The 27,609-nt window shown below is 42.0% G+C and overlaps 2 protein-coding genes across 3 annotated transcripts; one reads left to right on the top strand and one right to left on the bottom strand.

Moving 5' to 3' along the window:
* Positions 1-559: 559 nt before the first annotated feature.
* Positions 560-21,890, top strand: LOC136444540 (G-protein coupled receptor family C group 5 member B-like). Of its 2 annotated transcripts, none has more exons than XM_066442139.1 (6): positions 560-949; positions 18,368-18,605; positions 19,426-19,612; positions 20,330-20,587; positions 21,262-21,462; positions 21,729-21,890. In XM_066442139.1, exons 2-6 carry the CDS (start codon positions 18,388-18,390, stop codon positions 21,861-21,863), a joined length of 999 nt encoding a protein of 332 aa, XP_066298236.1. In that variant the 5' UTR covers positions 560-949; positions 18,368-18,387; the 3' UTR covers positions 21,864-21,890. The 2 variants fall into 2 exon arrangements, with proteins under 2 accessions (XP_066298236.1, XP_066298237.1); XM_066442140.1 differs by lacking the exon at positions 560-949 and adding an exon at positions 12,183-12,394.
* A 3,318-nt stretch (positions 21,891-25,208) lies between these two features.
* On the bottom strand, positions 25,209-26,421 carry LOC136444273 (zinc finger protein 816-like). Its single transcript, XM_066441787.1, has 3 exons — positions 26,193-26,421; positions 25,559-25,834; positions 25,209-25,492 (listed from the first exon to the last, which is right to left on the bottom strand). The coding sequence occupies exons 1-3, from the start codon at positions 26,419-26,421 to the stop codon at positions 25,209-25,211; spliced, it is 789 nt and encodes a 262-aa protein (XP_066297884.1).
* Positions 26,422-27,609: the final 1,188 nt, after the last annotated feature.

Here is a 27,609-nt window from a genome sequence, read left to right on the forward strand (position 1 = left end):
AACACTCATGACCCTACATGTATGTCGATTCAAAATAATACATGGCTTCGTACTGAATAGAATAGGATAATCAGCCTAGAAAAAGGGTGACTATTAATAAAAAATAAATACAGCGTCGTATTGTAGATATATGTTGCCGCCCAACTTTTAATACACTTTGCAATGCAGTTTGATATCTCTTAAGTTCAAAAACCAATGTCCTTTTTTCGTCAACCATATATCTTTGGTTGAATCAAGCAAAACGCAAACCACACGAACTTGGACCAAGGAGGTTTAATTTCTCTATTCAACGTCATTGCTTGGACATAATAAACGTACCGTATTCTCCAATCTCAACAAAGTTTGCATGATATTGTGACCCTGTCAAATTTTACGGCAAAAAAAAAAGAAATTCAACGACAATAACATCAGAAAGGTGTTGTTTTTCTAAGTAACGTTACAACAACTTGCTTGCCAGGTATATCAAAATATACCTGCGATGGATTGCACACCTGGCCCCTGCCCTATATACCCTCCCAAGGACCGAATGGTTCCGCCCATTGCCCCGGAGCAATTTCGTCCTGTTTCGTGCAGCACACAATAGTACCAGCACTCAGAACAAGACAACAATAACTGGTGACCTTTCTCCAGGCGCAGGACAGAGAGGCTCCCACCCTCGGTCTTGGTGACTAAGGTGTGGTTGGAACATACTCCTGCTCTACGTCACTCGCCTGACGTCACGGAGCCGTCCGTCGTGTTCTGAGTCGGCCGCGGAAGTGAAGTCAGTGCCCGACTGAGAGAGAGAGAGCAGATCGTACGTACGTGGGCTCGGAAGTGTGTATATAGGCCACATCTTTGCTTGCCTACGTTCCCAACGGTGCAGGGAGTTGGATCGAGAGTGCCACGACCTAGACATCGTTCGCAATCTTCAGTTTGGTGCCAGAAATTCCGCGTCCAGTCGAGAATTAAGGTGAGCTACATACAGTCCCCCTTTCTGTGTACTAGTATGTGTTCTAGTTCGACAGCCCGCATAATTAAGGTACTACAATGTCGTACAGGCAACGCTGTACTGGGGACTCGCCCCGCCATTCTATTGTTATTGACCGGAGCTTCTGTTTCGTTTGTTTACGATCTAGCCCCCAAACTACCGACTGTTTGGGGGACTGTTATATCTAGACGTTACGAATGAGGTTACAAACACAGAACGTAGCCTGAAAATCAGACCAGGGGCGACCCATAATGTTCAGTAGAACGTACAGTGCGATGCACCTCAAACGTGTTGCGTCGCTTCTCCCCCAGTAGTCGTCTCTATTTACTGTATCATGGACCCCTTTCACTCTCTGTCAATTAGTAATCTTGTGTTCTAGTTTATGTTTTCCACACTTGTTTTGTCTACATGCTACGTCCTGCAAACAAGGAGGTTTGCTGCAACCGACCAATGCATACCCAGTCATTCCACCCGCTTTGACCCCATATCCGCCTGCCCCCTCGCTTTCAATGGCTTTCAATTTTTCGCCTGAGAATCACAATGCCCGGTTTTATCATAAGTGGGTCCCCTGGGCGCGAGTATTATTCTATTTTCCAATTTCACGGAATGGAGTCTGTTGATTATGGCGACGCAAACAGAAATGTAAAACATGAAATGTCATCGAGTTAGTCACGAGTGATTTGTTTTGTTTATCTTTCGTTTAATTGCGGAAATGACTAAATAGGATGAAATTGTGCTTCGGATATCATAAGTCTATCATTTAGTTCTTGACAACAACACCGTCCGAAATTTTCACCTTTTTAGTCTCAGAAATGCGACTAAAATGTTCACTGCAATACGCCACGTTGTAATATAAACCTACATTTGACGCAGGTTTCGTAAAAATCGATTTCTTTGCCATCTGACAAGTTTGACAGCATGTGGATGTTAGTTCTACCCGTGCAACGACATTTGGACGTAATTTAACATGCCGATTGCTGTCTATGATACCAATGAGGTTTCAAACCTTGATGATACACTGTAACCAATTAGGCTGTAACCGAAATAGTTCTCTGTCAAACCATTCGAAAATAACATAAATCATAAACGTTCACAGCTTCAAAAACCATAGAACTAGAACATCGGAATAATTAAGCTTCATTTTCGCCAAGTTTGGGTATCACCAATCGATGCTTGAACAATTTGTGAAGCGGAGTGTCGCTAATCGTCCCGGCACGCCCGGCATCCCGGGGTCGGCTACCCGCGCCCCTGGCTTTGTCATCTCTCCTCATCACGTGGGAACGCCGGACAGATCTGTTCCAGTCTTCCCTCCGGGCAAGGTCAACAAGACCTACTTATCAATGCTTTTTTTGTCACCGAAATAGGTGTGTCAAAGCTACTCTCCAAGCAGAGGTTTGTGGGGAAGATCGTCACCGTTTTATCATATGCCCCGTTTTTTTGTCCCCCGCCCAACTTGCCAAGGAGGTTTGAAATCAGAGCAAGGGGTCCTCTTGTCTTCATGATAAAACCACCTTGGTAAAATTGACAGTATGCACAAAGTACTCTTCGTTGTGCAGATGATAAAAGATGACCATAAACGATGAAAACATTCAAAATATCAATCTCCAAGCAGATATGACAACCGTGCTTGTTTTTGGGTCTTTGCTCCTATTAGTATTACTCAATCGGTAGGGATTCTTTTTTGACACTGGAAACGGTAAGATTTAGCATTAGATTTCACCTGTCTTGGTACATAACATTATGAAGAAGGATTTAACTTGACTGAGAAGGGGGCCGGTATCTACTTCTAACTTGATACTTCCGGGAGGTCACCTGTTCTCAGCAACAGAACAGAAAATTTGATGAACGGCAGTTTGTTTGCATTAACTTCAGAGAGGTCTTTTCCAAGGTCTTCGTAATTTTCGCGAAAATACGCCAGCCTTTTCAACATTACAAGCGCGTAGCACCCTATAAATACCTGTATTTCCAACTTGTGAGAAATAGCCCCCCTCCCCACTTCTGTCAAGTTCAATAACCCTTGACCGGTAAGCAGACACGTGAAGTTGAACTTGAGATCCACTTCTGTCGACAGATGCGAGAATGTAAATAAAGAAACTTCATACCGTGGGAGAAGCGTACATTACAAGTTGGGAAAACATCTAGCGGCTTTAGTACCAAGTTGGGAAAACATCTAGTGGGACTTTGGATTACCTTCGACATTCTCGTATAGCGGTCGTTCTTGTCCTCGGGAAGAAATCGTCCGAATGCCTCTGCCAAAAATGCCCGGCGTACTAGTCCTGCGGATTCTTGAGGGAGTTTTTATAGTCTTTCCAGGCTCCAGCTGTACCCTGTATTTGCATTGTATTTCGACATTGCAGATTGAAATAATTTTTGTAACTCGGATTGAAGTGACAAAATATGGCAGCGGGTCTAGAAATGGATTCTTTATCTTTATTGTACTCGGTGTATTGAAACAACTGCAAAACATACACACACACACACACAAACAAACATACATACATAACACACAAACACGCACACAGACACATAGTCTCATACACATACACACGCAAACACAAATGCGAAGTTGGTCAGTAGAATTACTTTGACGTATTTTATATTAGACCAATGTCCTTGATTAGACAGTGCGTGCCCTATATATAACAACCTTACAAAACGTGTCTGAACTTGCGAACGTGTGAAGAAAAGAAGATATGTAGCCGTAATTAAGCGAAGCGTGCATGGAAGTGCCAACGAAATTATGATAGAAAGCGCTATTTGAACATGTCGGTACATCACTGTACAAATAGGACACGAACTCATCAATCCCATCCGATTTCTCTGTGCTGCGGGATCAAAAGATTAGAGGGCACTTTCTAAAGATGCAATCCTCCCCAACTCTGTCTTATGAATTATAGATGGCGTTATTTCATACGCCGGCGTGTTTCGAATTTTGGCCTTTGTGTGAAGCAAAGGGCGTAGATCATGTTATAGCTGATGAAATGTCCGTTGTGTACAATAGGCAATAGAACCGTTCTGTACTGTGTTGAATGAATTATGTACCGTTTAATGATGATTGGTCGCTGCCGCAAAAGAGTCCAAAATGTGGGTTTTGATTGGAGGACAGGAATCCGGAAAAGGGTTAGTGTATGGGGTGGGAGATAATACAATGAGAAGGACTCCATAAATTGAAATATGGTTGCAAAACACTTTATTCTTTTCATATAACAGGTGATGTAGATATGAATAATACATAGTGCATGCTCCGGTAGAGGTGCTATCGGGTCAGGGCTTTTAATTAGGATGTTCACCAAAATGTCCTAGCAAGGTTTGTTCAATGCTGTCAAGCTCGATTCAACATTGATCTCAGCTAACTGATAAACTTTCTGGTCCGCCATTGTAGGAAGGTCAAGGTCAGGTCGAAGGGCATTAAGAGTTCAACGACATATCCATGATAACATCCCGTCAAACGTTGAATCCCCTCCAAAGTTCGCCCACAAAATACGGCGTCATGCGCTTGGCGAGTCTGCAAGTAATCTCCAACAGTCCAAGCAGATTTATCGGTGGCAGGGACAGTATCCAACTGGCAAAAGCAGTCCAACTAGCCGTCGGTGGCCAATAAATATTGCTTTTGCCTTTTGGATACTGTCATTGTCACCGATAGATCTGCTTGGAGATTAGTCTGCGTACTGTAAAGGACATTTTGGCAGCAATACGGCCGGCATCCTTGCGATCACTGTGCAATTTTCAGAGATCGGCCGAAGGTCACTGTCCAATGTGACAGAGTAGAATTTCAGGCGAATGTTGCGCACGATTCTCTGGCGATGTTGAAATTCGACGACCCTTTGCCGATCAACAGATTCGGTCGAAGGTCTTTGACAGTCAGTGTGACACCGGTTTTAGTTTTAAAGAATTTGGGAATACCAAACTCAACAAAATTGCACGGAGATTCAGTCGGAAAACATTTCACAAGAAAACCAGGAAAGCTTTCGAATTCTTATATATGCATGGATTAAAAACTTTAATGATATTCATTGATATACCAATATTTTCCCACGCGCTCATAACAGATGATTTCTGTCTTGGCCCTCCGTATTTGTTATAGTCTTTTCTGTTTTGAGATATTTTACATACTGTATGGCAAGAATGGTACCTCCTCTGTGACCAAACACCCAAGAATGTTGAAATTTATTTCATTAGTTCTGGTCACCAGACTTTGCGTAGTTCTACTGAGTCACAAGTGAATCACTACCATGTCTTCCGCCCGCCAACTTTTCAACTTGATGTAAGAAAGATTTGTCGCCTGATTACCGTTTCCATGGCGACGTGTGAGGTCACCGCGGGTCAGAGAGGTTTCAGTTTCTTGAATGGAGGAAAATTTGCCTGACGAATTTGTGGGAATTGTTTTTCTTTGAGTTAAAGTTCTCTGGCATGTAAGTAGTTCTTTTGAGCTCTACGTCACCCGAAATGCGTGGGTTGTGTCTGAAACTACAAGCGATCGTGTCAGTATTCAATTTCATGGAGTTTGTACAGTTTGGGAAGTTCCTAAGGCTAAACTGCACGACAGGAAGTTCAAAAAAATGTTTTTTACTCGGTGTTAAAGTAAACTAAAGCAATATCAGGGCCCAAAAATATGGAAATGAAAAAATGCTGAAATATTTATGGTAGTGACATTTACTCAAACTATTCAGCACATTTGCGTAATAACTTCATACTTTGAGCATTTCAAAACCGCGCAAAAACGTGCCGTACGATGATTCCCTTAGTTTCGCGAGCCTACAAAAACCCCGGCGACGATTTTCAGTGAGTTCTCACATCACAACGACGTCAATTTTCTGCATGATGGACGTCGTTATACTTTGTGATAGTGTTGCTTGAACTAATCATGTATAGAAATGACTAAACAACTGAATTGACTTTCAAAATCCGATTTTTGGGCCCTAATACTGCTTTGGTTTCCTTTAAACATTTGATTTCAACAAGGAGGTTTAGAATAAAAGTTGATTTTAAACCTCCTTGATTTCAACGACTTGCTTTCTGACGATAGAAAAAAATGAGTCAGAGTTTGGAGGCAAACTTTGAAGTCAGTCTTCTCTTTTCTCTCAGTGTCTGAATGAAAAACGGCGCTCCTTGTTTTGTCTGACAACATCACATTAATCAGGTCCCACTACGCTAGTAAGAATTCTCGGCATTCGTTGTGTTCTGAAGTGATCAGCGTGAAATGAAGAATCCCGGAGGGGAATTGAAATTCTCAAGGTTGTGTGATGAGGAAATCCGGAGCCGTGCTGTCTTCTCACGATAAGGAAAAAGCCCAAGACACAAGCCAACTGTTCTCAGAGTGTATTATAATAATAATAACAATAATAATATCAGGTGTATTTGCAGCCAGTGCCACAGTGTATTCGTATACGTCACGTAAACATAAACTTCCAAATATGGATGCCAGGAAACGCAGATAAACGCAATATTGTTGCAGTAAACGGATCACCGATAACGTTTAGCTGCGTTAGCTCACACATTTACTGCCTTGGTGAAACTCTCGTCATGATTTTCTTTTTTCTTACCAAATAGATACTAACAATATAACACTATATGTACATGTATCATTACATGTGTATATCAAGGACTTGTAGATATATAGACATATGAAGTTATAAATTGATCTGCCATCAAAATATGTAGTTATCTCCATGAAAAAAGGCTTTTTCATGAGATACTGTTTTGCTTGCGTTTGGTGTCTGTGTGTATGTTTGTGTCACCGGACGCTTAAAGTCGCCATAACTGTAGAACCTGTACATGGATTGAATTGATTTTTGGTATGTGGGTGGGTGTCAGGTGGAGGAAGGTCAAGGTCGATTTTGGGCTTCCTGGCATGTGTGACTGGAACTGCAATGGCGTATTTGTTAAAATCTTAAATGTAGAAGAACTGAAGAGTGGATGGACAGATCGTCATGTTCTTTGGTACACAGGTAGGTTAGACCAAGTTGTACACACTTAAGTGCAAACTATGCAAATGAGACCGAATTTGCATAAGTTAGGAGGTAAATCGTTTGCATGTGTGTCGTCGGATGCTTAAAGTCAGCATAAGTGTAGAACGTGTAGATGGATTGTAATGATATTTGGTATGTGGGTATGCGCTGGGAGGAGAATGGTCAAGGTCGATTTGGGGCCCCCTGGTTTGTGTCCCTGGAACTGCAATGGCCTATTTGTAAAAATGTTCTAAAGGGGAATAACTGAAGAAAGGAACAACAGATTTTCATGTTATTTGGTACACAGGTAGGTTGGACAGAGATGTACACACTGAAGTGCAAATCACGCAAAGTTAGTGTCTTTGCGTGTGTGTGCGCGTGTGTGTATGTTTGTGTCACCGTGTTTGTATGTATGTGTCACCGGACGCTTAAAATCAGCATAACTGAAGAACGCGTGGATGGATTGAAATGATATTTGGTATGTGGGTAGGTGTGGGGAGGAGAAAGGTCAAGGTCGATTTTGGGCCCTCTGGTATGTGTCACTGGAACTGCAATGGCGTATTTGTCAAAATCTTCAAAGGAGAATAACTGAAGAAAGGAGCGACAGATTTTCATGTTATTTACTTGGCAGGTAGCTTAGAGAGGGATGTATACAATAAAGTGCAAATTATGCAAATTGGACTTAATTTGCCTAAGTAATGGGAAAATCTATATTTGCAGTGTTGGCCATTGTGGCACTTCTAACAGCTGTTAGTGTTGATAGCGAAAGTGGGTCAATGTGGAACCTGAGCCCCCGACAGCTGCAGGTGGCCGGGGGTCATACCATTGAGCGATATAGAATGGGGGGAACTGGTTTAATACAAAAAAAAGTTTCATGGAGATTTTGGGTCCTAAGACTCTTGTTATTGATTGATTTTCATTTCTCCCAGTGAGACGCCGTCTTGGAAACGTGACGTTCTTTGGAAAATCTACGGAATGGCAAAATCCGTCCCCACAATTACAACACCGCGCAAGCTGGTTTTGTTTTGATAGTTTTTCCTGTAACCTTGGGTAGTTGTAGTCACGCTGGGTCGTGTAATTAGCTGGGATAACAACCAGTCTGATAAAAAGTTTGGCGGGAACAACCGCTAGTCTATTTGGACGAGTCATGTACTCTGCGGGACATTCCATTCACAACCTTGGGGAGTAGTGAAAGACTAATCTCCAAGCAGATGTTGGGTAGAAAATAGTTACGTTTTCTGATTGGCTGACAGTTGGGGAAGAGGACTGTCAGAAAAAACAGCCAATCAGAAAACTGAACGATTTTCTACCTCAACATCTGCTTGGAAATTGGCTATAAAATCGCGCCATAGCGTAGCTACATTGCACTATTAAAATTGAAGAAAAAAAATCGTCTTTTCGACCGAAGAGACACAGAAAAACAGAGAGATCTCTACTCCAGAGAGCGAGTCTGTTACCTATTCCTATTTAATTTGTAGGCACGTGCCCTGGTCGTTTCAAAACAACAGTTCGCGTACATGTTCACAAGAGAAGGTGTTTACGTAGTGTTTTCAACGGCTAGACTGACAGGTGGATAAAGCAAAACAGGCCTTAGGCTGCCCTCCTGGCCCTCCCTGTGCGTCAACTGACAGATGCACAGAGAAAACACACCGTTAGCCTGGGTGCCAGATCACCGCGCTCCTTGCGCTACTCCTTCGGCCGGGGAAGCAACTCGCGCCGCCGCCACAAATAGCACACGGCCCACTATTAGCTCTCACGCGGGGTAGCGCGATAGAAATCAGAGTTCGGCTGCCAAGCGCTCCCGGTTGCCAACTCTATCCCAACTACTAGGTCTTCCCCGCTCAAAAGGGGTTATCATCGCATCGCGCGAAAGGTCTGGTATCCAGGCTAACACACCGTCGGTAGAGACACATGTTCGAGCGACAAGGAACATGGGACCTTCTTCTGTCAGAACGCCGCAGCGTTGACATAAAGCACGATGAGGTGTCGTCGTTTTTATCTATAGAGAGCTGTATTTTATCTTTGACACCTTTAGGTTGTTCCCCAGAGGTCATGAAAGTATTCATGAATTTTATGGTTCAACCAGCTCCGCTATCGTCTGTGGTTTATCAATTGTAACTTTTCTTTCAGCTTCCAAACACGCAAACTTTAGATCGAATGTTTGCCTGTCGATAATGTTATATTTTTCTTAGCTGCAAGTGTCACTTGAGGACAGGAGAACAATGTCCAGACTTTGCATGATGTACAAGATGACTAATAAACTTGTGGACGTACCGACTGATAAGTATCTAATGCCAGCTCAGAAGAGGCCCAGAAATAGTCATGCTTTTAAGTACCAGAGTTATCAGCCAAGGATTGATGTGTTCAAAAATTCGTATTTCCCGAGAACCATAGTAGAATGGAACTCGTTGTCATCAAGTACTGTAGGAGCTTCCTCACTAAGTAGCTTTAAAGAACGGTTGCAGTCAGATATGCAAAGACTAGGTGTAACAGACCGTTCGGTGTAATATGACCAGCTGCTGCCGCGCCGCGTGCCTGCGAAGCTGGTGTGTTACGCCTAATGGCGGTTATACCGGCTATATAGATACAGATAGATACAGATACAGAAGTCGAGGGATTTCGAAAAAAGATTTATCAACTCACAAAATCACCCGATAAATCAGGTCTACATCTTATAATAAAGTTATATAACGTTAGCTGCTGCACAAGAAGAATGATTTTTTTTAAGGAGAAAATCAAGACTGTTGGTAGATTTCTTTCGTCGCATAAAATCCCGTTGCACTCAAATTATAGAATCAGTATTGTACCGGACTAACGTTTTGTTTCACATTTGTTATCTGGCTTTTAACTTAACTGCACTGTACCTGAATTTGAATTTGATTTTTACCTGAATTGTTACCATCCACAGTTCATATAATTCCTAGTCTTCCAGACTGACTGACTTTATTGTATGATCGATTGTGTACTGTATAATCCGAAAATGTGTACTGTAAACAAGAGTCTTTGAAGAGACCGTGTTTTGAAACTCCCCCGGTGTAAACACGTAAAACCACGTTCATAACACCTGGTTTTTATCATCGCGGCGACTTTTACTTTCTTTTCTTGCTGCCTTTGTCCTGTCCCCTGTTGTTTGTATACAACAGATGTCCAATTAACTCACTTGGTGGATGACACGTTTATTCATTGATTCCATCTGTCATCTTTTGAATGTATTGTCCCTCGCTGTGATGAGGACTTCTTGTTGAAAAGTGCCCCTCCCATGACAGTGAGCGGCCTTTTTAATTATCACATGCCCCATTTTCTGTCGGCACTTGGTGGTAAATGCCGACAGAAAACGGGCCATATGATAGAAAGATCACAGTCTTCTCTACCAACCTAATAGCCTGAGTGTCATCCTGTTTCAGGATCTTTCAGGTGAAAATTAGGGCCTGGAACTGAAACAGGATGACACTCAGGCTACACCAACCTCTACGTAGTGTCCTACTTTAGGGGTGGTTCATTTTAGCAAGGAGATGATTTTAGATATTGTCGAAGGAGAATACTTCGCGATCTATTAGTTTACTAATAGTAAATGGAGGGTGTGCGAAGATTCTCTGACTGCGCAACTTCGGATGATCAAAATCCCTACAATTGGAAGAACTTTAGGGGTTCCCTCAGCCAATCAGGAGCAAGAATTTGATTAAATCCACCTAGAAACGTTTGATGAACAAATATAGAATAGCCCCATTTGTACCTCCCAGACCTCTTGTAAAAGCCCTTTGTCCGTGTGACGTTTGATAAATGAGGACAAGTGGTCGCAATTTTCACCGGCCCACCTCTGGGACGTCACCGGGCGCACGGGGGGCTCCAGGGTCGTTCTATCAATTATCTCTGCGGACCAATCCTGGCACAGGTAACTAGGCGAGCTCGGTTGATTGACAGCTGTCTGTTACGACTTTTTCGTTCTCTATTTGAAAAGGACGACAAATTATCAGAACAATTTCTAAAACATGGTACTTTTTAAAAAACATTTAGCAATATCTATAACAATTTATGATTATATAACAATACTTCGAAAATATTACAAATATCATCAAAACCCGTTCTGAGTCGATGATTATGAATAGCCAAACAGGAAAAATACCAAGTGTATAGCTTCTGTATATAAATCTAGAATATGTTTCATAAACACACAGAATAAGCAATTCACTGTATATTATTGTCGTGGCACATATTCTTGGCTCAATACTACAGGTAAATCATTGAAACAAGGTTGTATTCCAACTGGAAACAATCGTGCATGTATATATACAGATAAGTCACATTGATTGTACCAGTTTGTTTAGATTTTTTGTGCCCCCAAATTACGGTTCAACGATCCGAACATGTAAAGGCTAGCCTAAAGACACCTGTGCACAGAGCATGATGGATTGAAACATGTCTGACCTTTCGTTCTCTTTTTATACATTAAAATGATTGGTGTATCCGTTTTCCACTGTGTTTGCGTCGTATACTAGTAGTGTAAGGTGTGAAAAACATAAACATAAGGCCATTCTTCCCACTATAATGTTTAGTCAAGAATGTAGCATTTGTTTCTCGTTTGTGTTGGATTGTGAGTTTACAGCAACAGTTTGGTGCCCGGGTCATGTTGTGACATTCGGGTCCTCTGATTCGGTTGGTATGCCGTCGGACAACCTTGAACGATTGCTCTGTAGGGGCAAACCATTACTGTTCCGAGGGTGTGCCCACTTTAAACTGGTCCACCCACAATGTTGTAAAACTCCTATTGTTAACTCTCTATTTATTTAGATGCTCCTTGAGATAGCTATATAGTGATACATTATTCGGTGTGATATTTACTTTAAAACGCAATAGTCGCTGTCTAAGTTTTACTTGATATGTTGGTACAAGTCAAGTCAAGTCAAAGTTTATTGCACAACGATTGTAACAGGTACAATGTAAGGCAAAGATAAAATACTACTGGATACTTATATCAAACTACTAAAAAAGTAAAAGCTACTGGAACTGTCAGGAAGGTTCTATGCTATACAATGGTTAGGTTCTAGGCTGTACAATGCTCCATTTCAAACTAAAAGAAAGCACTATCTATGTAATATTATCAGAAATATTTGATAGTTTGTTACTGCTAGGGTAGAGTTCTTCAGCCATGTAGGTATTCAATAAGTGTTATGTATGAGTCAGTATGACTGACTGACTGCGGTCCAAAATAATCGAGCCCGCCCCCGTGTAGAGCATTAACGGTTTGCCCCGTGCCCTGGCCCGTGCCTACTCCTTCCGACGGAAATGCTTCCTGCTCCCCCCTAACCTGCCCCGCGGACCTCCCCCGTCAGACGGCCCGGTGATATCGTCGGCACAGATGTTTGCCACTCACCCGGATGGCATGTAGCCCGATCATTACTCCGTGTTAGTTTTACCAGTCCCTCTCTGCTCACGCCGTATTTCACTCCACCAACCCTCTTTCCAGATCCCCCGTTCCCAGGTGAGTTGACGCTGTTCTACCTGACGTTTTGACATGTTTACGTCGCCATCTTTCCCTCTGTTTACCGAGCTAAACTTCGGTCTACTACCAACTCGCTGTGGCGTTACGTCGAAGACAAATATGACAATCGTTTTGACAGCTGTTCTTGTTTCTCGCAGCATTGAGGCACGTACCGTTGTACAATTGTCTGTCTACGGGCTATCTATGTAGCTTTGCGTTCAATATGTAAACATATATATGACCTTAATGTTAAGTTTTAGACGATCATTTGAGAATGTGTCAGTTTGTAACTTGCATTCTCCAGCTGCAAGCGTGACGCAATATCCGTGTTTTGGTTGTTGATTGCAGAAGCATGCGGATGTGAGCTTTTTCCATCAGCCCCCGATTATCATATTAAAATTCAGGGCGTTACGCCATCTACAACAACTGTCACGTCCCACGAATTATAGCCAGGTATAATTTAACGTGTGGCTTCATTTGGTATTCAGGGCTCTACATGAAATCGACGGCGGGCTGGGCAACAATCGTGCTATGACCTATTTTCTGGCCCGATCAAATTTGACGCCACCCCTCCTATCAGTATCAGATCCAGAGTATCAGATCAGTGTTGGTATATTCGTCGTGTTTCGTCTTAGTCATGTTTATATCAATCAATGTACTTTAATATGGAAAATCTCTCTTTCTAAAAGGTCAACTATTTCACATTCTTTGCCATACGAGCGAGCAGTTTTGAGTATGTATTTGTGAGTTCTCTTCCTTCCTATCTTCTGTACAGCAACGTCATTGTATTGCCATATCCGACTTTTAGTGGATAAACGGCCGCCCGTGCATGTGTCAAAACATTGCGTTGTTGTTGTTTTTGTTGTCGTTGTTTATCAAACATGTGACAAACTAAACTTTTCGCTTGTCCTTGATCGTAAGATAAATGCTGCAAATTTCTGATAAACCAAGGAGGTTGAAATTACTAGTATTTTAACCTCCTTGCATAAACTTTGCTTGAAAAGACCGTCTCTCAGCTGCTAGTTCCAACCGTTTGTTGACACTCCCATGTAACCGACCGTGGTAACCTCGGTCCCGGCTACTTACACTCCATACTAGTGACGATGTGCTAATTGGCACTGCAGAGGCATCAGTTTTCCAGCCATGTCCCAGCAGATGTTCACAACTGTACCCTCTGTTTGAAGAACGAAACGAAACAGCGCTGTACAAGGCTCATATAGCAGAGTCAATAACCCAGCTCCCAGCCAACTCCATTAGGAATTCGAAACGTACCATTTTAGTATACTGGAAGCACTCCCAAGAGAACTGGGTACAAGGCTACCCACGTGCTGTACATGTGTTGGACCTAACGACCCATATCATATCACATTCCGACATGTCCAAATACACAACATATGGAAGAGGATACACAACAACGCGGGATGAAATATCCCTGGGCAATATTTTAGGTCCTTCCCAAAATGGAATAAGAGAACTAGTCCAACATGTCTTGTTATGTCTATTTTTCTTGAAAGCAAATGTTGTTGCCTTAGTATGACTTACACATGTTTCGAAGAAATCTACTCTACTCTACACTTCTATATTCGATACATAAATGCCACGTGGTTATGATATATTCATCCTGCACCAACTTAGACCGTCACTGTCAACTACGTTTTATTAAGTGTGTCAAAGGTCTGTTCATTCTTTGACATATATTTACGTTTTTTTTTTCAAAACGCCTCCTCCATTACCATTCTGCCTGGTAGATGTATCTGCATCTTAATTTCTTACAAGTATTTTGAGAAGGCGCATCGAGTTTATTTGCCTCTTAAAAAGCAACAGGCTCAATCTATAAAACATAACATCTTGCTAAAACGGAGATTTTATAGGTCACCTTCCAGGTTTGGCACCAACTCCATGTTCCTAAAAATCACACGGACACGCTATGTCTTGTGTGCAGTATTCTGACAGACTTGTCTCAGTTTTTACCATCTGTCGTTCCAAGTTCCTCTCCTATCGTGCACATGTGCGAAATGACCTTCAGGGACGACTTGACCTTCACAAAGACGTTCTAAAGCTCCTCAGGGTTGTCTTTTATGCACGAGGTGTCGCAGTCTGGAGGCTTCTAGTAGTGACATTTTCAACAAGATTGGCAACATAAAAAGATGTTGCCATGGCGACGCTGGTCTCTGTTAACGTTTTCGTTTTTAGCCCACGTGCAAATAAGGACCTCGCATAAATCATATCAGTCAATCACCTTCTCTACCAAAATAACTTAAATAGTCCAATGTACGAAAATCTTGTTTTCACAAAAAAAGATATCGTACCATTTCCTCATAAATTATGTATATGAGGCCCTCTATGCAAGATTTGTGTCTAATAGTGGCCACATTTACTTAACTTCCAAATGGTGCCAAAATGAAATCCCCATCATTTACCACTATGGATTTATAGTATTTTGTCATTAATTATGCAAATTAAGTATCAATTTGCATAATTGATATCTATCGATATTTATCTCTTTCTCAGTTACATATGCCATGTGTTTGAGAGTCTTATAATAGAATTCAGCTGATTTATTAACTGTCCTCATTAATTATGCAAATCAGATATTGATTTGCATAATTGGCATATGATTATGTAAATCATCACTTAAGCTATCTACACACCAAAAATTATGATGATCCGTTATCCCCTTCTTGCGTTATTCTCTTTCAAAGTTTGAGTCAAAATCAGCTCCTGCAGTTCCAAGAAAAGCCGCTAGGGGGTCCAAATCTACAGGACATATTTTCCTAAGAAAGAGCTATCCACCACACTTAAAAATCATGACTATAGAATGTTCAGAAGACGAGATTTGAAAGGTGAAAGTTCCCCTGCAGTACCATAGAAAGTCGCTAGGGGGCCCAAAATCCAATCATTACAAAGTCTCCCACAGACCTACCCACCTGCAAAATATGAAGACAATACATCCAGGCATTCTTGAGTTATTGGCCCATGGACTTTCACATTCCTGTACAATTCCTAGAATTCTTGCAATCTGCACACGATATAGTAGATATTTGGCTTGCCCCTGAGGCGTCGCCAAAAAGAGAACGAAAAAAGTCGTAACAGACAACAGCTGTCAATCAACCGAGCTCGCCTAGTTACCTGTGCCAGGATTGGTCCGCGGAGATAATTGATAGAACGACCTCGATGACTACCCATTCTGCATGTATGCATGCATGTGGTTACTTTTATTACCTCCTTCGAGAATTAGAATGTTAACTTTTAACAGCGGTTGCTTGTGTGTTTTCTGTCTCTACTTGTAACCACGATAACTTAAAAGTTATTAATTGACTACACGGATTTTTGAGGGATAGAACTTATCAATTTTTTTAAATTCTTTTAGGATCTTTTAGAGATTTGTCTTTGAAAATTCCATAACCAAGTATCTTAGAAGGAATTGTGTGAGTAAACCATGTAGTAGTGTCTATTCCGTCTATTCAATTGGTAGAGAGGTGTCCGTGAACTATGGACCTTTCTATAACCAGTTGCATGTCGAACGTAGTTGTCACATTGTTGAAGTCACTCTCGTCTATCGGGGGGCTTAGAAAGGTCAAGTTCTGCAAGTTCTCTATTTTTAGACAGAAGACGACTGTGTTTGGAAACATGAGCATTCATGCGAACCATACGGTACCATATATGATACACAAGAAATGCAGTTTGTTACAGAAACGGGGAGCTAGGAAAACGTAACAACTTTTCCTTCCAACATCTGCTTGGAGATTAGACGGAACTGACATTTCATCATCTTGTAAAGCCCCTGTCACACTTGTGCGTATATACATGACCGCATGTGTTGCATATTAACATTTTTTGTGTGTTTTAGGTTAATTTTGCAGCCGAAGAAGTCATTTCTTTGGTTCGATAACTAGGCTGCACACCGATGGGCAAAGTAGAAAACAGCTTCTTCCCTGCAAACTTTACATTAACCAAAAAAATGTTCATGCGCAACTCATACGCACTTGAATATACGCACAAGTATGACAGGGCCTTAACGCTACTAAGGTGTCGTGCGACAAGCCCTCACCACCAATGACGAGGAAAATAACTCTCCGAATTTGCAACGCTTGATGTCTGATACTCAGCCCACTCTCAGCATCTTTATCCGCTGGTTTTGCAATACGTGCTGTGCCTAATGTCTTCTCCCTCCCAAGAACGGTGAAAAAGTCACGCCAAGGTCACGGTCAGGAACACTAAAAGTTCCGCGCGGGCCAAGCACAGCACGTATGGAGCTCGTTCCCATGTTGTGTTCGGCACGCAATATCAGGCACGAGACATCTCCCAGGGCGGTTGTAACTTAATTAGACGTCCTATATAAGCATACATTGGAGAGACGTAGAAATTCATTCCGACCTTTCATTAATGGTGGGTAATGTTATCAGGGATGTTACGGAAACGTCACGAAGTACATCGATTGATAGGAAGACGTGAGATAGGTTTAGCTCTCATATGTCAATTTTCCTGAAGCCGTAAAAATTTAACAGGAACGTCAGAAGTTTGGGCATGGGGAGTTCTATGCGAGCGATTTGATTAATAGTAAAGGTTTCGAATTGCCCGATTGCCCCTACCAGTACCTTTGTATTAGATCAACAGGCAATAATCTATTTCATTGATAGTCAGTTTTTGTTAGTCTCTACCAGACTATTAAAACCGCGCCGGCTAAAGGTACTTTGGTAGAACATTTGCCGGGGGACTTTGGCCATGGAGGGTAACATTCGCAGACGCAGTTGCAATATTGGACCCTATCCCCGTAGCCGACTCCCTTCATACAATTGACTCTATTTGGCCAGTTTCTACTTTTTTCCCAGCGACCAGCGGAGGATGGTAGAGCCTAGGTTTTTGTGGTCTCACTTCGACTGCGATCGCCTTTGCATGTCCATGTAAATTATGTTCTGTTCTGTCTTCTGGGATAGCCTCGCGAACAGAACAGAGCAGAGTCACCAGGGTGCCTGTTGGAGACCATAAAAAGCTTCATATAGGACCTGTTTACTAGGCTTTTTTTTTACGGCCAAACAGTTCCTTATCGGACTATTAAATACCCATAAAACCTTTAAAGTTCTCGATCTTCGCGACTATTCAAAATAGATCAGAAGGCTCCCTACGGGGTTTAAAGAGAAACCGGATCATTAACTGACAAAAGTCCTCCCTACTTGATGGCGATGACAGCTGGTCACAGAGGATGAACGAAAATGAACAAAGAATATTTTATTTTGGTGGTTTTACAAATGCACAAATCAAATTTAGTTCAATCTTTAAGAAATTGGGTTCTCTCTGCGCTCTGTATAAGCATGTTCCTCTGAGATCCTGTTGTTTGAGACTTTGTACTGTCACCTCTACTGTGATTTGTGACAGCATGTGCGACTAGAGGTCACGCACCTCACAGCTACTCCCAGAGCGCGGCGATCTGTCTACTGACCCGCGGCGCCTCATGTGAAGTTGGCAAGATGTCAATAGGCTATAAAAACACATTTTAGGTCATACAGACTCCGTTAGAAGATCACCATGTTATGACATGCCATGTATATATATACCTATAAATATAGAACCCACAGACTCTTTCCAGGTTTGTACTGCAGATCAAGAACACATACAAACAAGGGAATGGACAAGACTGATAAACTCTTTACTATTACAGAATGATTGTTGCTATAATACACTGCCTCCAAGCAGATGTAGAGGGGCAAGAAATGTTTCTTTAGTGTAATTCTTTTTATTTGGCAGGCAGGCCTAACACATACAAAGAAGGGAACGGATAACACTAACAAACTCTTTACTATTACAGAAAGATTGTTACTCTGGTATGATGTATTGCCTCCAAGTAGATGTAGAGGGGCTAGAACTGTTTCTTAAATGTTTTGATTTGGTAGGCAGGCCTAACAGGTTTGATGATGTGAATTTCGTACATTCCTGATTACAATATTTAAGACGTTTTTTTCTTGTTCTTTTTAGGAATTGTTAAAGTAACAACGATGGATCGTATGGGGATGTCGGCCCTGTGCTTTGTGCTCCTGGCGTTGGTCGGACACCAGTCGTCTGCCCAGACCACGGCACCAACAACAGCACCGCCCACCACCCCGGACATACTGAGCGACCTGACGGGAGCCACGCCGTGGGCACTTGCAGTGATGATCATAGCCGCACAGGGGGCGCTGCTGTGCATCATCATCGGCTTCTACTTTTGCTACAGGTAAGATAAACGTGCATTTTACAGGTTTGCGTAGCAAAACCTTTGTTGGATCCATTGGTATGTGTGGTGGCCGCCATCTTGATTTTGTGACCTCACAGGGTAGCCATACCATTTCATTGGGAGGGGTGTTCTTTGGGGTCGCTAGCGTTCTCTCTATTTTTAACAAATCGGCACACAACTATCACACATTCAATTCAATTAAAAATTCAATACCAATTCATAGTTATAAAAAGACCCCATAATAGCTAAACTAACATAGCAAACCTGAAGTATATGTATCACAAATACTTAACTCTAGTTTCATTCATTATTCACCGGAAAATGATCACACGATGTTTTGCACGAATCTTCAATGACAAACAGCCGTAGAGTGACCGCAACCTCTCTATATACTACTAGGACACTGAACAATGTTGACGGTCTCTGAGTCAGAAACTCCTGAGTCAGAATTATTCCGTTTGAACAGTTTTGAGGTCTGTCAGGAATTTTATCACACGATCCCCCTCTTATGATTGTTACAATTACAATGTCGTTGTAACAAAAAGGTAAAGGTAGTCCCATAGCGTTTTTGAGGCCAAGGAAGCACTGTGTCTAGGACACGACTTAAGTCAGGTACCCATTGTTACACCTGGGCGGAGTGAGGAAAGTCGTGTAATTTACGTAAAGTGTCTTTTCCAAGGACAAAATTCCAGTGTACAAGCCTATAATGAAAGAGACCATAGTTCTCACATTTGTTCCCATCATGCTGACTTAATTGTCTGTTTCTATTGTGTTCTTTTAATACGTCTGACTTCACACATGTCTTACGTTGTATCTGTAGATTGGACAACTCGTTCAAGAGCCGCGAGAGCGCGCACTGCCTGGGGTACATCATGTTGTTCGGCTGTTTCCTGATGTACGGCCTGGCCTACGCTTACGTCATCCACCCGCACGAGATCATTTGCGGCGTAAGGAGGGTGGGCATGGGGTTCATCCACGCACTGGTCTTCGCACCCATGCTGCTGAAGGTACGTGTATGCGATGTTATCTAAGGGCCCTATTACACTTGTGTGCGTATGTTCAATTCAAATGCGTATGAGTTGCGCATTTCTTGAGTAAAGTTTGCGGGGAAGAAGTTGTTATTTACTTTGACCCACCGTTGTGCAACCTTGTTATCGAATCAAAGAAATTACTTCTTCGGCTGCAAACTTAACCAAAAACACGCGGACTTGTATATACGCACAAGTGTGAAAGGGGCTTAACTGAACGGCATGTCGTTTGGAACCCTCATGCTTGAACATAAATGAGTTACTTAGTACATGAATAAAGTCGTGGTCTGTGTAACGAAAGTCCGAGGCTGTAACGGTCCCTCGGCCGGCGGATGTTGCGGCAGGGTCTTGAAAAGTTGACACAAACATTCATGATCATTTATACCTTCCACAAAGCGCTCACGTCTTTCCCGTCGTACCACAGGCCATCCGGATCTGGCGGGTGTCCAGAATGACCTCAGATTTCTGCCGTAAAGTTGTGGTATGACGTTTGCGACAGGCTCTTGACAGTTGACATTTATACCTTCCACAAAACACTTATCTCTTCCCTGCGTTCCTCAGGCCATCCGGATCTGGCGGGTGACTGGGACTTAACACTATTAGCTAAGTAGGAAAGTCTGCGACGTGATCTTGACAGTTGACACTAACATTTACACCTTCCACAAGATGCTGACGTCTTTTCCCGTCGTTCCTCAGGCCATCCGGATCTGGCGGGTGTCGCGGCGCGACCTTGACGAGCTGACCCCGATGAGCGGGAACCGGGCTCAGCTGCTGTTCACCGTCCTGCTCCTGCTGCCGGAGATCGTGGCCGTCGTGGAGTGGCTGTGGATCGTGCCGCCTTCGGCAAAAATCGTGTACCCTTCGGGAGAACCCGCCATCACGGCGTGCGGCACCACCAACCAGGACCTCATCATGTCGCTCATCTACGTCATGTTTCTTATGTTCCTCACACTGGTACGTACGTCATGTTTATCATGTTCCTCACACTGGTACGTTACGTCATGTTTATCATGTTCCTCACACTGGTACGTTACGTCATGTTTCTCATGTTCCTCACACTGGTACGTTATAGAACACTTCGCTGGCCTTTTTTTAAATATCTCTCTCAAAGAAATAAACCGATAGCAATTCTATGTTAAATACTGTGGTTTTGATCAGATTATTTCTTCAGCATTTTACGTTTTCACTGAATATCTCCATAATGAATATAGTAATAATGGTTTATTGGTCAGAAATTACCCGTGCAATGGCAGCCAGTGCTGAATTGCGGCAATCATATAATACAGAACAGATACATATTTGCTCCACACTTGCACTTTATGAAACTGTCGCAAGGGTCTGGGCGGCTGCCATTCGGCGCCAGCAGGTGACCTCAATACGACCTTCCCCAACCGAAGTCAGGTACCCATTCACACCTGGGTGGAGTGAGGAAAGTCGTGTAAAGTGCCTTTCCCAAGGGCACAACATCGGGGCATATTGGGGTTTCGAACCCGGGACCTCTCGGTTCTGGGCGAAACACTCTACCGATGCCACTATCTATAACACAGACGGTAAACAACATCTCTTTGTTGTTGTCATTTAGTAAAGAAGACATACAAAAATGTAACATCATGTTTTCCGCCCCACAGCTCTTCAGTTTGCTGGCCTGTCCCTCCGACCTGAACATGAGCGAGTCTCGGTTCATCTTCGTGGGGATCGTGTTCTCCATCGGCTGCCTCGTGGCCTGGATCTGCTGCCTCAAGATGACGGACTTTCCCGAGGACCCCGTCGTCGCCATCGGACTCCTGAGCATGGCTACGATTGTCGTGGTCATCATCTTCTTACCAAAGGTGAGCGTTATGGAGAGGCACCCTCCTAAAAGCAGGACCCCTATCGCTCGATTCGTTGGCTCGCTCGCGTAGGGGCCCTGCTCTTTAGCCCCGGTAGACACGATACTGGCGATGTTACTGACAGTTGCTCATGAATAATTAATGAGCTATCCTTATTTGGCACAATTTGGCTGTTAATTTGTTCTGAACCTAAAGTAACGATGTGAGACGTAACCTGATTGGTTGATAGCTTCCCAGATGACTAAAACCGCATCTTGTTTTAACAGGTGTGCCTGTTGTGTCGCCTGAGTGACGACGAAGACATGGAGGAACTCCCGATGAGCTACATGCCGAACGGCTACTCCTCCGGCTCCATGGACAGAGAACAGCGCTCCTACACACCGCGCCAGTACGACTACTGAGACAAACAAACAAACAAACAAATAAACCTCTTCCCCCAAGAAACTAGTACTAAAACAAGCTCTAAACGTACAAGATTTTCCTCAAGCCTTTTCGTTGTTTTATAAACCGAAGCCAAGAAATGTTGACCTTTTTTTGTACTAAACATCCAAAAGATGGCGTAAAAGGGTTATGGTTCGTTGACCATAATTGTATTTGAAGCAAAATGGTTTGCAACTTTTGGACCTTGTAATGTTTTTTTTTAAACGTGGCTTTACGTCAGCAGCCTATAGAATCCCACAGAGCTTGGAATGGTTTTCTTTAAGATGGGAATCAGTTATGGGAATCAGTTTTACCCGGATTTTTGCAGCCAAGTAGGAAACAATGCAGATCTTACCTTGAGGAAGTTTTTCTTGTCTCTCTGTCTGTGTTTTTGGCAACCATTGAACGAAAGTAACCAATTGATTTCCAATAACGATGGTGTTATGAGCCTTAAAGTTTTTACAATACTGTGTACGTAAAACTACTGATTCAAACACGTTTTTTTCTCACAAAATTATTATTTTCTGCAAGAAGGCTTCATCAACTACATGTATAATATTGAACGACATCTAAACGCCTATGCAATGCTTCTTCTGAGAAGCATCTTTCGATTCATAACATGACATTTTAAGCTTCTATACTTCTACAGACTGTATTGTAGGGGTCTCTAAAAGTGTATGTATTTATGTACATATTTGTATCGAGGCAGGGGCAATAGTTAAAAAAACGCCGGTGTTAAAAATAAGAGAAGTTGATTGTACATAGACTGTCTGTGGGGCAGCATTGCAAGGGTGGCGTTTTTGATACTTTGTAAGTTATGTGATCGAATTGTGGCTATTATACAAAAAGGAAATATTGTACATATATTTCCGTACAAGGAGCTTTTGCTACAGATGTCATAAGGGCAGCAACAATATTTTTCTACAACTTTTTGACGCTTTCGTATTACAACAGGTTTGTTACTTAGAAACTTTCTTGTTTCTTTTCTACAGAAACATGTTAGAACATGCCGTGCTAGTACTTTGAAGGGACTGAGAATAAGTTAGCTTTCAGCCAAATATGTTATGACATGTACATGGTGGAAATCCGATAGATTTATGTTTTATTTTATGCCGTACTGTTTATTTACTACTACTTTATCTCAAATAGGCATATTTACATTTAAAATGTATTCTAGTTCGTTTACTTAAGACTAGAAAGTTCGTTGATGTAATTATATATGTTGTTGTCTTTCTTAACTAGATCTGCTGTTTCTAACAAATTGACTATCCAGTGCCTAAGACTCGCTTGCAATGTGAAGACACATGTCTCAATTTATTTATAGACACCAATGAAGGCAGTTTTTGCATAATGTCAAGTAATTTCAATGCTCAAAGCAAGCCTTCTATTGGTTGGTTGTGCAATTCATTGAGCTACCATACGTAACATTAACCCAATGAAAATCTCTGTATCATAATGCGTATGTAGATGTGTTGAAAGATGTTATTGGTCCACAATTTTGTCTACTGTTGGTGTAGACCATTGAGAGTCGACGTAACATTTTACTAGCAAGTGAGCAAGTAAGGAAAGTTTGTAGAAGTTTGGAGTTGTTTCCAAGGCATATTGTAAGATAGTTGTATTTATCAATGTCTTTTGTAGGATTCATAATGTTGGATCACTGTAAGGTTCTTGGTGGGTTGAAATACATGAAGACATCGTTTCGAAAGAATAAAGTTTATCACACTAAAGAATTACTCTTTTTTAAATGAAAATACACCAAACTAACTACCAGAGCCATTACGCGACTGTGTTATGGCGTAATGATTATATTCATCTATTATAAAGCTATGTATGAAACGTTATTGAAACTGAAATGTGACAGAAAAAAAATGATATTCAACTGTTCATTCTTGCCTCTGGGCAAACGTGTAAAAATTAGACTGTGATATATCGCTCCTGTTTTACTCCCTCCTCCTTCTGTTGTTAAGAGCTTTACGGCAGCAGCCTTTCAGTTTTTCTGGAGCTACAAATCTGAACTTGTCTCCAGAAAGACTCTTATTCTTCCACACTTGAAAGGGGGCTGGGATCTGGTTGATTTTTCCTTTTAAAAGCCAGGTGTCTTTACTGCCGCCCCTTTTCGGACATCTTAACCTGTCCATCCCTGCCATGGGTCCATCTGCCCAAGTACTGACTGGGCCTGTTTTTTCGTCAGTTCGACACAGCTACATGGTCAAATTAGCCACTCATGGTCCGGAGTAGCCCTATAAGCCCCCTTACTATGAACGTTTTGTCCGTGGTCAATATGGTGCCATGTTTATTAAACATCAGCGCAACATCAGCAAATTGATAAACTGCAATGTTTCTATGGCACCAGTATATATATCGTTAAGTAATATGAATTGCGTATTGAATACATTTTCCCGAAAAAAAAGTTTCATGTACCTGCTTTAGCTATCAGATGAATAGATTATGATAATCACAACCATGGTATTTTCAGCGGCATCTTGAAGTAATCCAAACATCTTATAGCATTTTTAATGGAAATTGGATCTATTGATCGATAAACAGACATAAACACCGCTCTATTTGTTCAATGTCTTCTTGTTTCATAACTTACGCGTACGATAGACACTTGGATCTGGTAGTCCATTAGAAAGTATTGATTTACTGGTAATAAAGACTTGACCACTTCTATTGGTGAAATGCGAGAAAGACATATAGTTTATGACCTAATATCCCATTGTATTTTCGGGGAAATGTCTAAAATATCGCAATACTATGGACGCAGGTCAAATAAGCCTCAAAACTTCAAACCCCTTTGCGAGTCTTTCGCGAGTTCCCCATTCCCGAAAAGACCGAAATTTGGCAATTTGACGGTCTCCTTTATCAATTTTCTTAATACGACTGGGAGCGGTACTGCAGGTTAGGCTCCAATAGGGTACATACTCCCGTCTCATGAAATGCGAAAATATCCAATGTTTTAGGCTTAAAGCCAGTGAGCACACACATTTAGAATGACATGCAAGACTGTTCAAAACACGCGCTGGCATAGAAAGGAACGATTCCTAATTACGTGGGTGGAGCTCATGTCATATCCGCGGAAGCGCCACCTATATTCATGTCCACATCAAACCTAGTCCGTAATGAGTAACTTTAGGGTATGTGTCGACACCATTCGCTTCCCTGAGGAACTTTTGGCCGTTAAATCAACTATTCATCTACTCATATAGGGTTAGGGACTGTCAGAGAAGCCCGGCCGTCTGTCAGAAAATATTACGATCTTTCATCTCAACATCTGCTTGGAGACCTTATCCTATAGGCCTATCTTTTATAACTGTTAATAACAACTAACTAACACAAATAAGGTTTTCCCCAGTATGCTTTGTTTTTAGATGGTAGTCCAAAGCAGATTTAAAGGCAGCAGAATAGTCACACTGGTCACACTTGTAGCGTTTTTCACCTGTGTGAATTCTCACGTGTCTGGATAGGTGAAAGATTCTAGCTGTCTTGTATCCACACACCTCACATACGTATGGTTTCTCACTAGTGTGTTTTGCCACATGGTGTTGGTCCAAGTTGGATTTCCGTGCTGCAGAATAGTCACACTGGTCACACTTGTAGGGCTTTTCCCCTGTATGAATTCTCACGTGTCTGGATAGGTGAGAGATTTTAGCTGTCTTGTATCCACACACCTCACAAATGTAAAGTTTTTCTCTAGTATGTTTTGCTTTTAGATGGTTGTCCAAAGCAGATTTAGAGGCAGCAGAATAGTCACACTGGTCACACTTGTAGGGTTTGTCACCTGTATGAATTCTCACGTGTCTGGATAGGTGAGAGATTCTAGCTGTCTTGTATCCACACACCTCACATACGTATGGTTTCTCACTAGTGTGTCTTGCTACATGGTGTTGGTCCAAGTTGGATTTCCGTGCTGCAGAATAGTCACACTGGTCACATTTGTAAGGCTTTTCCCCTGTATGAATTCTCACGTGTCTGGATAGGTGAGAGATTTTAGCTGTCTTGTATCCACACACCTCACAAATGTAAAGTTTTTCTCCAGTATGTTTTGCTTTTAGATGGTAGTCTAAAGCAGATTTAAAGGCAGCAGAATAGTCACACTGGTCACATTTGTAAGGCTTTTCCCCTGTATGAATTCTCACGTGTCTGGATAGGTGAGAGATTTTAGCTGTCTTGTATCCACACACCTCACAAATGTAAAGTTTTTCTCCAGTATGTTTTGCTTTTAGATGGTTGTCCAAAGCAGATTTAGAGGCAGCAGAATAGTCACACTGGTCACACTTGTAGCGTTTTTCACCTGTATGAATTCTCACGTGTCTGGATAGGCCGGTGAGAGATTTTAGCTGTCTTGTATCCACACACCTCACAAATGTAAAGTTTTTCTCCAGTATGTTTTGCTTTTAGATGGTTGTCCAAAGCAGATTTAGAGGCAGCAGAATAGTCACACTGGTCACATTTGTACGGTTTTTCTCCAGTATGGATTCTCACATGTCGGGAAAGGGCTGACCTTTGAGCTGCTCTGTATCCACACTCCCCACACATGTAAGGTTTTTCCCCAGTAAGTGGCGTCGTGTGGCGCAACTGTAGAGCACGCGGCTGTCAAACAACTCCGGGGTCCCGGGATCTAATCCCAGGTGCGCCCAGAGACATGTCCAAACTTGCGCCCCGACGTTGTGCCCTTGGGAAAGGCACTTAACACGACTTTCCTCACTTCACTCAGGTGTAAATGAGTACCTAGCTCATCTAGGGTTAGGGACGTCCCTCGGATAGGACGTTAAATGGAGGTCCCGTGTTTGGGGAGAGCAACACCCCGCGCACGTTAAAGAACCCACCACACCTTTCGAAAAAGAGTAGGGGCATGCCCCGGTGTGCGATGGTCCAAATCTTACAGTCCGGTCTGGGATGACATCTTGAAAAGGTGATAGTTCACCTGTTATGTCAATCCTTCCACAAAATGTGGTAAATCAAAATAAATAAAAAGTATGTTTTGATCCGTGTTGTCCATAGATGCTGCTGGGATCTTCCATCTTTTGCTCTAATCTATTGGGAACAAAGATATGCAAATTTTGGTGTGAGTCATTATGCAACAACTTCTTCCCGGACTTTTTTGCCCCCTTGTGTCTAATATCAAAAAAATAATAAAAGATACCTGTGACATGCACACAACGAAACTGAAGTAGTCAAACATTACTATGTCATTAGTCATGAGTAGCTGATTTCCAGTGTTGATATCATTTGTAGAGGGCGTTTCCATTGTTTTGCTACTGAACTACACTGAGAACTGTTTCCACTGCGATCTTAGAACAATGCGAACACATCGTTTTCCCTTATAGTATGAAATTAAGTCCTAACAATAAATAATACATGGCTTTGCAGTGATTTGGATGAATTGATTGATTGATTGAATCACTTTCAATTCCATGTGAAAGAAATATCGCCCGAAAAACAGTCACTAGAGTCATTATTATTCTAAGAATCATGCCTGTAAAAATGACGTTGACTTGGCGTCTGTATATATACATATACATATACATATGTGTGTGTGTACTGAAAAATATATCTTAGTCTTCATAAACAGGAGACAGGAAATAGAATTCTCCCATATCAGGTTCCTCAGCTCTGCACTTTCTGTCACAAAAGAATCAATGATTTGCTTATACCACAGATCAAGAAAACTTAAGCCATATAATTTTAGCAGACAACGGTTCAATGGAGCTGGTAACGCATTCC

Source organism: Branchiostoma lanceolatum, chromosome 11, assembly GCF_035083965.1.
Source record: "Branchiostoma lanceolatum isolate klBraLanc5 chromosome 11, klBraLanc5.hap2, whole genome shotgun sequence".
Taxonomy (NCBI): Eukaryota; Metazoa; Chordata; class Leptocardii; order Amphioxiformes; family Branchiostomatidae; genus Branchiostoma; species Branchiostoma lanceolatum.

Excerpts from the sequence above, each read along its gene's own strand:
- LOC136444273 (XM_066441787.1), bottom strand. The coding sequence starts at position 26,421 with ATGTGTGGGGAGTGTGGATACAGAGCAGCTCAAAGGTCAGCCCTTTCC. Across the intron at positions 25,835-26,192 it reads TCACCGGCCTATCCAGACAC|GGGAAAAGCCTTACAAATGT; the intron begins GTGAGAATTCAT and ends GAATTCATACAG. Across the intron at positions 25,493-25,558 it reads TAGAGAAAAACTTTACATTT|GGGAAAAGCCCTACAAGTGT; the intron begins GTGAGGTGTGTG and ends GAATTCATACAG.
- LOC136444540 (XM_066442139.1), top strand. The coding sequence starts at position 18,388 with ATGGATCGTATGGGGATGTCGGCCCTGTGCTTTGTGCTCCTGGCGTTG. Across the intron at positions 18,606-19,425 it reads GGCTTCTACTTTTGCTACAG|ATTGGACAACTCGTTCAAGA; the intron begins GTAAGATAAACG and ends TTGTATCTGTAG. Across the intron at positions 20,588-21,261 it reads TTCTTATGTTCCTCACACTG|CTCTTCAGTTTGCTGGCCTG; the intron begins GTACGTACGTCA and ends TCCGCCCCACAG.